The sequence below is a fragment of the Lynx canadensis genome, chromosome A2 (assembly GCF_007474595.2).
Source record: "Lynx canadensis isolate LIC74 chromosome A2, mLynCan4.pri.v2, whole genome shotgun sequence".
NCBI classification, from domain to species: domain Eukaryota; kingdom Metazoa; phylum Chordata; class Mammalia; order Carnivora; family Felidae; genus Lynx; species Lynx canadensis.
Genome location: NC_044304.2, coordinates 107,117,961 through 107,131,277, shown reverse-complemented (window position 1 = coordinate 107,131,277; position 13,317 = coordinate 107,117,961). Strand labels below are relative to the sequence as shown.

General features: G+C 35.6%; 1 protein-coding gene across 1 annotated transcript in view; it reads left to right on the top strand.

Moving 5' to 3' along the window:
- Nucleotides 1-13,317, top strand: part of DGKB (diacylglycerol kinase beta) — a 715,928-nt gene that overhangs the window by 204,094 nt on the left and 498,517 nt on the right. Inside the window, 3 exon segments of the mRNA XM_032592421.1 lie at nt 1,294-1,411; nt 4,017-4,105; nt 4,189-4,305. Coding sequence (XP_032448312.1) covers nt 1,294-1,411; nt 4,017-4,105; nt 4,189-4,305 — 324 coding nt within the window.

The window sequence follows — 13,317 nt, the reverse complement described above, 5'->3', positions numbered from 1 at the left end:
TAGTATAAAGAAAAATGAAACAATCTGGACATGTTTATATTGTCCCACCACTATGGAAAATGTATTCATGTCACAGCACACAGTAGGTGATCAAAAAGTTTTATTAGGTGAATGTGTTCTGAAAAATATGATAACTAGGCTAACATGAAAAATCATGTCCTATAATGGTTGCCATTGAATAAGTGATGTCTAAAATTAATCTGAGTTTGATAGAATTTGGTGAATGGTGTACACGGTCTGCAAGGACAGAAAATGATAGTAACAACAATAATGGTATTTAATAATTTCATTTAGTATCTTGACCTTTTTGTAAGGAATTCAAGGGATTCAGGAGCATCTTAGTATTTCATTTTACTTCAGTCTGAACAATATAGATGTAATTAAATACCTATTAGAGAAATAGCTATTATGATATATAGTTTTACTTAGAAGAATAAATCATAATTATAATTGTTATGAAAAATGTGATTTAACTCAAATTTAAGATTATTATAGCAAATAACTATAGTGCTTGTTATAAATAAATACCATAATACAGTTTTAATATTTTAGCACCTTTCTATGAGATCAAATCACTCATATTTTATGGAAGAGGAATAAACAAGATGATAATATAATTAAGTCCGATGATAATATAATTAAGTCCTTAAAAAAGTTTATCTTTTAAATTTTGCTAGCTGTGACATACAAAAATACACTAATGTAAATTATAAGGTGTAAGTAGTCCTCAACTGAAGTCTTAAAAATAACACCAATAACTTACCTTTAAGTAATTGTTCTTTCCCATCCCATTCCATCCCATTCCTCTGCCTCCTTTAAGACCCCCTATTATGAAATTTGAATATTCCTACTACTAAGCAAGGGTTAACATTCTTTCCAAGTTTGTATTTGTCAGGCTTTTCCACTCAAGAAGAGCGTTTTCTCTTTATTTATTCATTTACTTCTTTCTGGAATTGTTCTAAGTATAAAATTTTCAAAGGCGAGGCAAGCATGTCCCCTTTCTTAGGGAGTGCTCGGTTTGCCAGGTCATTATGATGGTTTGGGACATGCTGTTGAACTGTTGACATTAGACAAGAATGTGTGCGTTGCTATAGTATCCGAGATGTGTTAGCGGATCTCATTCCACTAGAGCACATGTGTTTTTCTAGACTCTTGGGCGATCTTGGAGAAAGTCAGGGATGAAATAACAGATTGTCTTCAAATGCCTCAGTCCAGCTCTGAATTTTATTGGCACTTGCATATTCCACTGTTTATTTCATTAAGTGAAATCTGTTTCTTTTGCGTCCTGCGCAGAACGTGAAGGATGACGGACAGCATGTGTGGCGACTCAAACACTTTAACAAACCTGCCTACTGCAATCTTTGCCTGAACATGCTGATTGGTGTGGGGAAGCAGGGCCTCTGCTGTTCCTGTGAGTATATTTACTTTGCCTGGACATCATCACCTGGAGGAAAGGTTGATTTCATGGAATAGTCCTATTTGTAGATGGAGACCTAAGAAATGATTCTAACCTTTCCTGTACCTAGGATTCATGTTTCCCTGCAATATGTTCCTAAATGTTTAGGTCTCTCTGGTTTTATCTTTCTTCACTTTTGAGAAACCTTCCCCTTGGAAAAGAACAAAGGACATTTTCCAATTGAGTAGCCATTTTCTTTCCATTGTAGTTTGATTTATGTATGATTCCCGTTTCTTCTGGGACTATTATGAGAATTCCCACTGGTTTCTCATATTTTTATCTTACTCATATTTGCCCTTTTTTTCCAAGTTAGCCACTTAATTCACATTGTCTTCCTATCATGAGACATTTCTTTTAGGTCTTTTAAAAACAATTAAATTAATTGATTACTAATTTGCATTCAAATTAAGGATACAAACTAATCTTAAAGCTGAGGCAAGTAATTTTTAATGCTAGCATGAGGAAAACCTTCATATATGATTAATGGATATTGGGAACCAAAGGGTTGCCACTTCATGAGTTGTGGCCATTATTTCCATTTCAGTACACTTACCCTTACAATTTCCATTTTTTTCTGTTGAGTGAGTACTGCCCATTAGAGTTTTCTGGTAGTATAGATAAGAATTTATTAACAAGTCACCTAAGTATTTTTAAATACACAATATGTATGCCTGAGAAATGTTTACATTTTCTTTTGTCCCAGTTAAAACAGAGGAATAGTGTGTCCTAATCAATAAATATGCCATTCTCTTAGTCCAACAATTTGTCCAACCATCTCCTTTTCTGCTATGTATGGAGTTACTGAAAACTGTCAAGTACTTTTTTATGTTTATTTATTTATTTTTGAGAGAGAGAGAGAGCCAGAGAGAGAGAGCTAGCATGTGACCAGGGATGGGGAAACAGAGTGAGAGAGGGAGAGAGAGAATCCCAAGCAGGCTCCATGCTGTCAGTGCAGAGCCCAATATGGGGCTTGGACCCATTAACAGTGAGATCATGACCTGAACCAAAATCAAGAGTTGGATGCTCAACCAACTGAGCCACACAGGTATCCCAGAAACTGTCAAGTTTATTAAACACATCCCATTTTTTGGTACATGTATATTAAATCTAATTTCTTACTTGGCTTCCATACAGCCCTGCTGGCTTCCGATACTATTTTTAGGTAGCAGCATCTTTGGTACTACATCTGAGAACTGACTTCCTCTTACGTGTCCCATTTGACATAAAAACCATGTTTTAATGCCATGTTTAAGTGATATTAATAAAGTTATGTGAAATTGGCTTATGTCACTTCAGAGGGCAGTTTCTAGTGGCCACATTTGAGAGGCTAGTTATGCTAGAACATACTTTATGTAGAAAGGAAGTAATCTGTTTTTAAACTTTATTTTTTTTAAGTTCACTTATTTGTTTTGAGAGAGAAAGAGAACATGCGTGGTGGAGAGGAAGAGAGAGAGGAAACAGACTGAATCCCAAGTAGGCTCCACACTGTCAATGTGGAGCCCTATACGGGGCTCTCACACTCATGAACTGTGAGATCATGACCTGAGCCGAAGTCAAGAGTCTGATGCTTAACTGACTGAGCCAACAAAGTGCCCCTAAACTTTGTTACTTTTAAGGAAAAGGATTTTTCATGGTAGATTCTACTGATGGGAGCATATGAAACAAAATGATAATTCATTGTGAGTGCTGTCAAAGAGAGAGTGAGAATTTTGCTCACAAATTTTAACTGAGCAGTGTGACAAATGTAATACTCAACATTGTTATCAATATGGAAAAGAAGAAAAAGTATGATTTCGTCTTCAAAGTCACCAAAGGAAATAAATATTGTGGATATTTTAAAACAGTTTTACTATATAAATATGTGAATTTAGTATTGTTCATTTCAATTCTACGTAGTGGTTTGTTTTTGCCTTATTGAGAGGACTACATAGTAATTTTTTATTTAGTTTTTATTCTATATATTTATACATTTAGAGCTCTTTTAGAATAGGTTGTTCCTTTTGGACAAGCAGTGCCATGATGGCAAGTGAGGGATAAACTTATTCTGAAGGCCTGGCATGTATGATGAAATCTATTCTCTGGAAATGGACTAATCAGCCATTTAAGGTTTAGATAAATCAATAGAGAAAATAGCATAAACTCGTGGGCTTTTATTTCCATGCCCTCCAGCTGCTCTCATGCCTATACTTTGTAAAATATAGATCTCTTCCTTCTAGCAAATGACACCAAGCCATTTGGCAGTCATCAATTTGTCTTTAATATTTCTGTCATCTGGGAATTATTGTGAAAAATTTGAGTGAGGCCTGATTTAATTAAGCATTTCCTGCTATGCCATGACAGAGGAGTCTTGGTTTTTCACATGCATAATATTTCCTGTACTAATTGGCCTTTTGTATTCCATGGTAAAAACAGTCAACTTAGACTTTTTCTTGATGTAGCTGATTGGATTGATTAGGGGGCAGTGGATGTAGAATGAGGTTCCGTTAATGTCGTTCTTTCCCTATACAATTGCACTCGGGACCAGCATTAACTCTGAATGTGTATACGTGTTTCTTTTCAGTTTGCAAGTACACAGTGCATGAGCGTTGTGTGGCTAGAGCGCCGCCTTCTTGCATCAAGACGTATGTGAAGTCCAAGAAGAACACTGATGTAAGTGTGTAGCTGTACTTGCTCTCTTAGGGTGATGTTGAGGTATGCCTCCTCTTAATCACAATGTTCTTTTCTTATTCTAGGTCATGCACCATTACTGGGTTGAAGGTAACTGCCCAACCAAGTGTGATAAGTGCCACAAGACGGTTAAATGTTACCAGGGTCTGACAGGACTGCATTGTGTTTGGTGTCAGATCACAGTGAGTAACATCGGAAAACAAATCTCTAGCATTCACTCAAAATGATGACACTCCAAGAATTTTATCCTGGATGATGATCCAGAATTTTAGACTAACTTAGCATAAAACCATGGAAGCTTCTTATCCCATGTGACTCTCAAAGGGATAAGTGTCAGAGTCAGATTTGTCCTCATAGAATCCAGAATTTTAGAACTACTGACATTCTTAGAGAATTTACCATTATGTAGATTCCAGCTATGTTCCAGGGAGCTCTGGTGGTTACCAGGAAGGTAATGAAAAGCCATGGCTAGGGGTGGGCACTGTGTGTTGGGCATAGTCTGTGTAGAACTCCACTCTCCCTCCATCCCCAGTGCTATTGTGGAAGAAATTTGTTTTACATGTTGTAAATGTATTTTAATCACAGAATCTATGGGCTTAAAAAAGGTAAAAAGATGAAAAAAACTTAATTATATAATGAAGATCCAAGACCAAGAAACATAGCAAATTGATGTTGACCACATGGCTAGGTGGACATGCAAGTGGGTCGATATTTTAGTTCTCGATGCTTCTAAGAACTTATTTCGTGCTTCTTCACAATATGTTGTTGCCTTGTTTCTTCACTTATATCATGATTTGAGGGATACAGTTTTACATGTGGCATTTACATATAATATTTATAGATGTAAACTCTAGTCATTATAATGATACTGAGAGTTGACAAAGAAGAGGTAAATTGGTCTTTTCTGGGAACTTTTAGGATTCTACTTGGTTTGTATAATTATGAAAACCTGGTTCAAATAAATTCTGGAATAAATGATTTTAGATGATATTGATACTATTTTTGTGCTTAATTTTTGGAAATTAGTGGGGTGCCTAGGTGGCTCAGTCATTTAGGCATCCGACTCTTGATTTCTCACAATTCGTGAGATCAAGTCCCACACTGGGCTCTCTGCTGACAGTGAAAAGACTGCTTGGGACTCTGTCTCTCTCTCCCTGTCTCTCTGCCCCTCCCCAGCTTACACTCGTGAGTGCTCTTTCTCTCTCTCAAAATAAATAAATAAATAAACATTAAAACATGATTTCTGAGAATTAGATAGAATGCCATTTTTATGGCATAGTACAAAAATATTTATGGAATTGTTTCCCTTCCCACACATAACATTTTGATTTTGTTTTTCCAGCTAATGCATGAGTGCTCTTGTTAGAGGAGAAATTGTTCTTGCTTTTGTGCGACTAAAACAGTAGAGGGCACTGTTCCAGTTAAGTACATTTTTCTGTAGTGCCCCTGATCACCATACCCCACAAACCATTTATGATTTTTCTTAAGCACACATATGCATAACACACAGGATAATGAGAAAAACAAACTGTGACTTGCATTTCAAAAATACAATTACGTACTTTTTTTAAACGAACACATTTTCTTCAATCATTTTCAGCTATTACTCAGTTAAATTACATTTACATTTGAAATTTCCTCAATTATGAAAGACAGTTTTATACTTTTGAAGTGTTTGGTTATTATAATAAAATGTGTAACAATGATTTAAATTACTCATATGGATTACTTAAATGTGTTAAATCCTCAGTTTTAAGAAGACCACACTATTTTGTTTTAGAAAATTTGTGCACATTATATAATAATTTTTGTTTGCTAAGCATCTATAAAATATGCAGTTTTTGGTTCAGATCTTATAGAAGCCTGTTTTGATTATTTTTCCCTTAATAGTGCATCTTTCATTAGTTATATCTTGACTTAAACTGAATTAGGGGTGCCTGGGTGGCCTAGTCAGTTGAGCGTCCGACTTCGGCTCGAGTCATCATCTCAGAGCTCGTGAGTTCGAACCCCACGTTGGGCTCTGTGCTGACAGCTCAGAGCTTGGAGCCTGCTTTGGATTCTCTGTCTCCCTCTCTCTCTTCCCCTAACCCACTTGCATTCTGTCTCTCTCTCCAAAATAAATAAACATTAAAAAAAAATTTTTAATATATAAAAAAATAAAATAAACTGAATTGGGACAATATCAGAATTTATTTCTTCTTTATATTTCAAGTTATTTCCTCATTCTTCATAAATTTCAAATGTAATGTCTTAGGTTTGTTTTTCTTCTCTTTTTTAATTTATTTAAATTAATATCTTTTAAATGTGTACTCATCTTAAACATGCATTGCTAAATATAAAATATGCATTGCTAATACAAAAGCTTTTGAGCTTCCGGAATTTTCTTTATTTATCTCATTTCTTCCTTTCATTTTTTAATCTCCATGAAGTGTCCTCTCCTTTCCATTCTATGGAAATGACTCATATCAAAGTTACCATTGGAAATAGTCTGTTATTTCTATTTCATGAATCTTGAAATTATTTTCTTGTTTTATATCCCATTTTGTTTCCCTACCTTTCTTCCTTATGTTTTAATGTCCCTCTCATCTATGGCTCCACAAATCTGCATTGCTACCCCAACCACTTATTTATTAGTCACACATTTACATTTGATCTGAATGTTGGCCCCAATCTTGTAAGAAATTGGGCCTTGCTTTTGTAGGAAAGAGGGTGTTCCCTCTGAAGAAACTATATACTTTTTCAAGTCTCAGGATTTCGTGTCCAAATCAATTCAGACAGTAAACCCCTGACATCTTAAGTAAACATCAGTGCATATATGAAGATTACTTTGTCACTATGGCAGGGCACAATATAACCTATAAATGTCTTCAAATCCTTTAATTTCTGGGTCACTTGGGTGTCTCAATAGGTTGAGTGTCCCACTCTTGATTTTGACTCAGGTTGTGATCCCAGGGTCATGGGATCAGACCCGGAGTCGGGCTCTGTGCTGAGCATAGAACCTGCTTAGGATTCTCTCTCTCTCTCATTTTGCCCCTCTCCCCCTGATCTCTATCTCTCTAAAATAAATAAAATGAAAAAAAAAATCCTTTAGTTCTACTTAAGAAGTAAAGGAGCAGTGAGGGGTTAAAGGCAGAGTAAAAAAAAAAAAAAAAAAAAAATGGCTGCCCTCTTACTAAGCTCTGCTAAGTCCTGAGGCTTCTGGAGAACCTCAGCCTTATTTTTCACACACCACGATCTCTAAAGGTCATTTGGGTATTTGGTTTATGAAACAAAATTCCACAATTTTTAAAAAAAAGTTTTCATCTATCCAAAAGAATATGTAGCCCTCTCAAAAGTAAGTTCAGCCTTTTCTGCACTTTTGGATTTTTAATTATGAGCAATTTTAAGGACATATTTATTAATTTAATGATGCTGTACCTAGGTTAAACAGAATATATTTACCTTAGAATATTTATATATTTACCGCAATCTATAGTTTCTTCTTGAACCATTGTATAAAGATTTTAGTATAAAATTAATTTTATACCAGTTCTTAACTGGTGCTTACCTACTACTACTCATTGCCTTTAAACAGACTGAATCTACTTTCTTATGTCTATGCTTCCCAGAAAGTTCTATTAATATAGCACATAGCTAGCAGAAGTTGTGAAAGAGATGGGTTGTGGCCTCATCAATGCTGAGTTTTAGGGAGACTTACCTGAATGGAGTCTGTGGGAAATAGATTGCAGAGAGAAACAAAGAGCATGAAACTTCATTTCACAGGTTTCCCAAATGCCATTATTTCTTTTATGTTTACTTTTAGAAATGGGTTGAGTCTTCTAAGGCCGATCAGATAGATTCTTAACATGGTCGCTGTCCAAAAACTAAGATAGCAGTTGTATAATCTTGGGCTAGATATATAAGAAGTTGTGGGCAGTTTCCTAATTTGTAAAATAGAGTTAATGGATATGCACCTTATAGGATTGTTGTAAGAATTAAATGAGTAAAAAAAAAATCTCTGTAGGTGTGTTTAGGGCAAGACCTCACACATAATAAGTGCTCAGTAATTGACAATTATTAACATAATGAAATCTAGGCAAAATATCATAGGGTCACAAAATCCAACCCCTGGTTCACAGAGGGCACTCCATGATTATTACTCATGCCCTTTCTCTTTCACCTCTGGAAGGATCTAGTTGCCCAGACTAAATCAGACTAGTATCTGCATATTCTAAAATCATCCAGAACCATGTGGTCCTGAATCTCACTAAATCCTAGACTAAGCTGATTTATTTATATTCACAAAAAGCACCAATTCCAGCTCTCTCTTTTCTGTCAGCCATGGCATCATCATGCTTGCAGTCATTGGAAATAAAGTTAGAAATCAGTTTCTTTTATTCTTGTCTTTCACCTTTCTCTCATATAGTCAACCTATCACTGAGCCTTGACATTTTTTCCTTAAAATATCTCTCTCGGATTTGAGTTTTTGTATCCATCATTCACAGCCCAAGTGCAAACTCTTAGCACCTCTCAACTAGATTAGAGTCAGAATCTCTTGGCTTATCTCCCTAACAGAAGGTACTTTTCCTATAATGCAGGCTGCAAACCACCTCCAGAATCATCTTCTGAAAATACTAGTTTGTTATCATATGCCACCTTCAGCACCCTATAATAGTTCTGTGATAATAAATGCAGCCCTCACTTCCTTTTACCCGACCTGGTTTTCATTTCCTCAAATATCAGCCCCAAACCCAAGCACATGACGTATATGTTATTCCTTTCTACACACAGCCCCTGCTGTAGTCGTGCATAGCTGTGGGCAGTCCCTTGGGAGGGCCATGCTTCCCCCTTACCTGTTATTTTGCTTACTCTATTCCCTTGACTGTACCCACCTTGAATTCTAATTGCCCCTCAAAAACCAAATTAAGTTCCATATCTTCCTTGAAATTTCCCTTGACACTAATCATTCTCTCTCTCCTTTTTAAAAATACTTTCTATACATTGAGTCAATACCAAAATGAAAGACTAAATGCTCTCCAGTGGTTTCAGGTCTACGTACTGAAGTTGTACACACTGCCAGACTACAATGTGATTGAGCTCCTGGTCAAAAATAGACACTTCTACCTAATCACCTAAAGTACTTAACAGAGTATTGAGGTTAGAGAAGGTCCTCAATAAGTTAACTTAATCACTGATATACTCGTCTTCTTAATGTTAAATATTGAATTTTAAGTGCACATCCTAAATTCTTTTTTTTTTAAAAGATCATCCTATAATACCTAAATCTACATCAACTATGCAAGTAAGTTTACACAAATACTAAAGGTAAAAACTCATTTTAATACTTCCTTTTTAGTCAGCAGTTGTGGCTTCTTGAAATGATACTTTTTGCCATATTGTAGATTGTAAACTCTTAGAAAATAGAGTTTTATCTCCTGTTGCAAACCTTACGTGAAAAAATAAAAACAGAAAACTCCTAAGTAGGAATAGTGTAAACTATCTTCTAGCATTTATAAAACCGTTTTATTACATTTTTATAATTCAATCAGTCATACTAAATATGTTCATTGATTCTCTCTTCCTTCTCTTGTTTACATTCTCTGATCCCAAGATCCCACTATTTATACGTTTTCATTTCTGTTGAGAGTTTATTTCCTTGACATTCTATTTATTTATTTTTTTATTTTTATTTTTTTATATATATATGAAATTTATTGACAAATTGGTTTCCATACAACACCCAGTGCTCATCCCATAAGGTGCCCTCCTCAATACCCATCACCCACCCTCCCCTCCCTCCCACCCCCCATCAACCCTCAGTTTGTTCTCAGTTTTTAAGAGTCTCTTATGTTTTGGCTCTCTCCTTGACATTCTATTTAAAACAAGTTGTAATTTGCTCCTCATTGTAGTTAAATGTCCCTGGTCAGGTAGAGCTCCCCAGGATAGGAGGGTGATATATTTCATTTGAACTTGACTAAGGAAAGCCTATATTGTGGCTATGAATTATTTACTTTTGGTATCATGAGTGCTACTACATTATTAGAATATTAGGCCACCAGCAGTAGTGTTTAAAGGTTTCCAATACCTTTCCAACAGGAATATTTATGCTTTAGCAAAAGCTTGCATTAAAGCAGCAACCTGCACTTGCAAAATGTTAGAGATAAAAGGGTGTGTAAACCAACAGTGTTTTTGTAAATCAGGTCCCTTAGTTTTGCTTTGGAAGAATGACTTACTTCTCTTCTTTTCCTCCAAATTAAAATGAAAATATATTTCCTATTTTTCCTCCTTTGACTTCTTAAATTCCAATGCTTTCTTTTCAATAGAGTACCCCAACTCTTTTCTCAACTCTTCCCTGTAAATACACACACACACACACACACACACACACACACACACACACACACACATACAAACTCTCACGTTTTCTTTTTCTTCCTAACTTGAGACAGCTTTTCCCAATAAACATAGATCTGGCTGTAAATTAGGTGCTATTGGAAATTGTCATAAACTCTAAAATTATTTCCAAATCTTTAATTCACTTCCAGGAAAAGCTGGTTCGTATTTTATGAATTTTGTAGATAAAGGTCTGATTCCCTTAACTCAAATGGGAATTTCTGTATATATAATAAAATGACCTATGCGTTACTCTTAGAAAAAATTGCAAACACAACCATAAGCACACATAAAAACATTTAAAAGAAGGTAACAGTTTCCTATCTCTGGGCTCTATTGGCCATTTTATTGAAGACCTGGGATTCATCAATGCTCTAGTTTATTTGTATTCTTGATGAGGATTTTTGTATTTACACTTTTGGTGATTTGGGATCTGGGTTATCTTTAAGACAATTTTCAGTCTTCAGCAACTTATTGACACTGAAAAGGACTCAGCTGTGTCTTTTACTGATATGCTTGTCTGTAAAATGTCATGGTGACAAGTTTAAGCAAATTGTTTTTGTTGCTGATTATGTTCGCTTTTTTTCATTTTTAAGATTGTATTGAAAAATAACATACATGCAGGAGAGTTTAAATGTCCTAAGGGTAGAGCTCAATGAATTTTGCACAAATGAACGCTCCATGTAACAAGAATCTGATCAAGAAATAGAACATTACCAGTAACCTAAGATTTTGTGTGAAGGGAAGGAAGGAAATTTTAAATTCTTTCATATCCTATTTTCTGGACATTTGCTGTTTTTTAATAGACTTTTTATTTTTAGAGTAGTTTAAGGTTCACAGCAAAAAAATGTTCACTTTTAATCTTGATAAATAGTGCTGAGAACTATGTATTATTATTATTATATTTGGCTTTCACATTTTATCCCTTGTCCTCAAGTGTATCTCTGAGCAATACAGTGAATAAACTAGATCTGCTGTACAAATTTGACTTACAGCTTTTAGAATGATGAGAATGATCAGCAGTTCCAACATGGTGTCCTCAGTTTTGACACTTTTGGCTTCATACAATGTCATGGTGTCTATGGCCACCCAAATATATTTAGCAGCTGTAGGATTCCAGTCTTTAAAAAAGGTGTAAGGCATCATTGCACATTATTAGTTAATATAGACTTTTGGGGTAGGAGAATTTTCTTGCACTCTGTGTCCCTGTTTCACTGACGATCATATAGTTACCAATTTTCTCATAGTCTCTGTTATTGGCCTATGTTCCGGCAGGATTCTACCTCACAGCTGACTCGATAAACCTCAGTGATATGAGCCATGTGACAGGCAAACTGAAAAAAAACCCTTACTAGCTTTATTTAGCACTTCTACTCTGAAATCTCCAACCCCAGATATGAAGAGTTATTCCCTGTACATACATTCTGTTGAGTTCATCACTGTGATTCTACTGGAGTCCTTAGTTCTTTCTTTTTGGATGGAAAACAGGTAAGAAAGAAAGAAAGAGAGAGAGAGAGAGAGAGAGAGAGAGAGAGAGAGAGAGAAAGAAAGAAAGAAAGAAAAGAAAGAAAGAAAGAAAGAAAAAGAAAAGGAAAAAGAAAGAAAAAAGGTGTCATTAAGTTTATGTTTGCCATCTCTTCTTACATCTGGTAACGCTCAAATAACTATACAGAAAGTCACTTGTCCTTTACCAGATCAGTTGCAAATTGTTGGAAGCACATGGAATGCAGGTATGGAGGAGGCTGAGGCCTTCAGATAGCACATCTGTGGTCAGTGCTGGCAAGAGATTAGGAGTGCCCTGCCCCTCTGTCCTTCAGAGTCACGTGTGAGGCTTTACAAACTTCAGTCAAGAGTAAAAATTCAGTGCTTTCTCATTCTGTACACACAAGGATTTTTATTATAGATCTTATCTCTACAAAATAGAGGCTTCTGAGAGTCTGCATTCTCAGTTTTAAAGAGGTTGTGCAGGATCAAAACACAAGAGCTTTTTTGCTGTGACACCCTACTAACACTTGAGTGTTAAGACTCATCGTTGGTGTTTGGTTTGGGTTCAGTTTTCATAGTGATGGATATATTAGTTTCCTAAGACTGCCATAACAAAATGCCACAAAATGAGTAGCGTAAAACAACAGAAATTTATTCTCTCATAGAGGCTAGAAATTTGAAATCAAGATGTCAGCAGAATAATACTCCTGTGAAGGCTGTTTGGGAGAATGCTTTCTTGCCTCTTCCTAGCTTCTGGTGATTGCCTTCCATCCTTGGTGTTGTAACTTGCATCACCAAATGATGATTGTAACTGCATCACCAAATTTCTACCTCTCTTGCCACATGGCCTCTTCCCTCCATCGCTGTCTCTCTATGTCCAGATTTTTCTCTCCTTATGAAGTCACCAGTTATTGGATTAAGGCTACTCTTACTCCATTAAACTTCATCTGACCTTGAATACATCTACAGAGATCTCTCCAAATAAGCTCACATTCACAGGTATCAAGAATTAGAACTTCAACACATCTTTTGAGGAAACCATTGTCCATTAAGTCCACATCCAAAACTCCAGGGCCATGATTTATTCCAAGGAAATTGACTAAGTCCAATAATTTAATAATATATTTCACCAGTCACTAGTTCTAATTTGAAGTAACTATGCATTTTCATTTGCCAAATTAGAATACCCATTTATTTAGTTCTATTTTACATGTAGCTTGACCTTCTTTATCTTCAATATCTCTTACTTTTTGACAAAGATCCGCAATGCTTGTTAAGAAGATTAAGCCACTTTTGGGAAGGGGTTTACATGTCACTGAGAAGCAGAGCTGCTAATG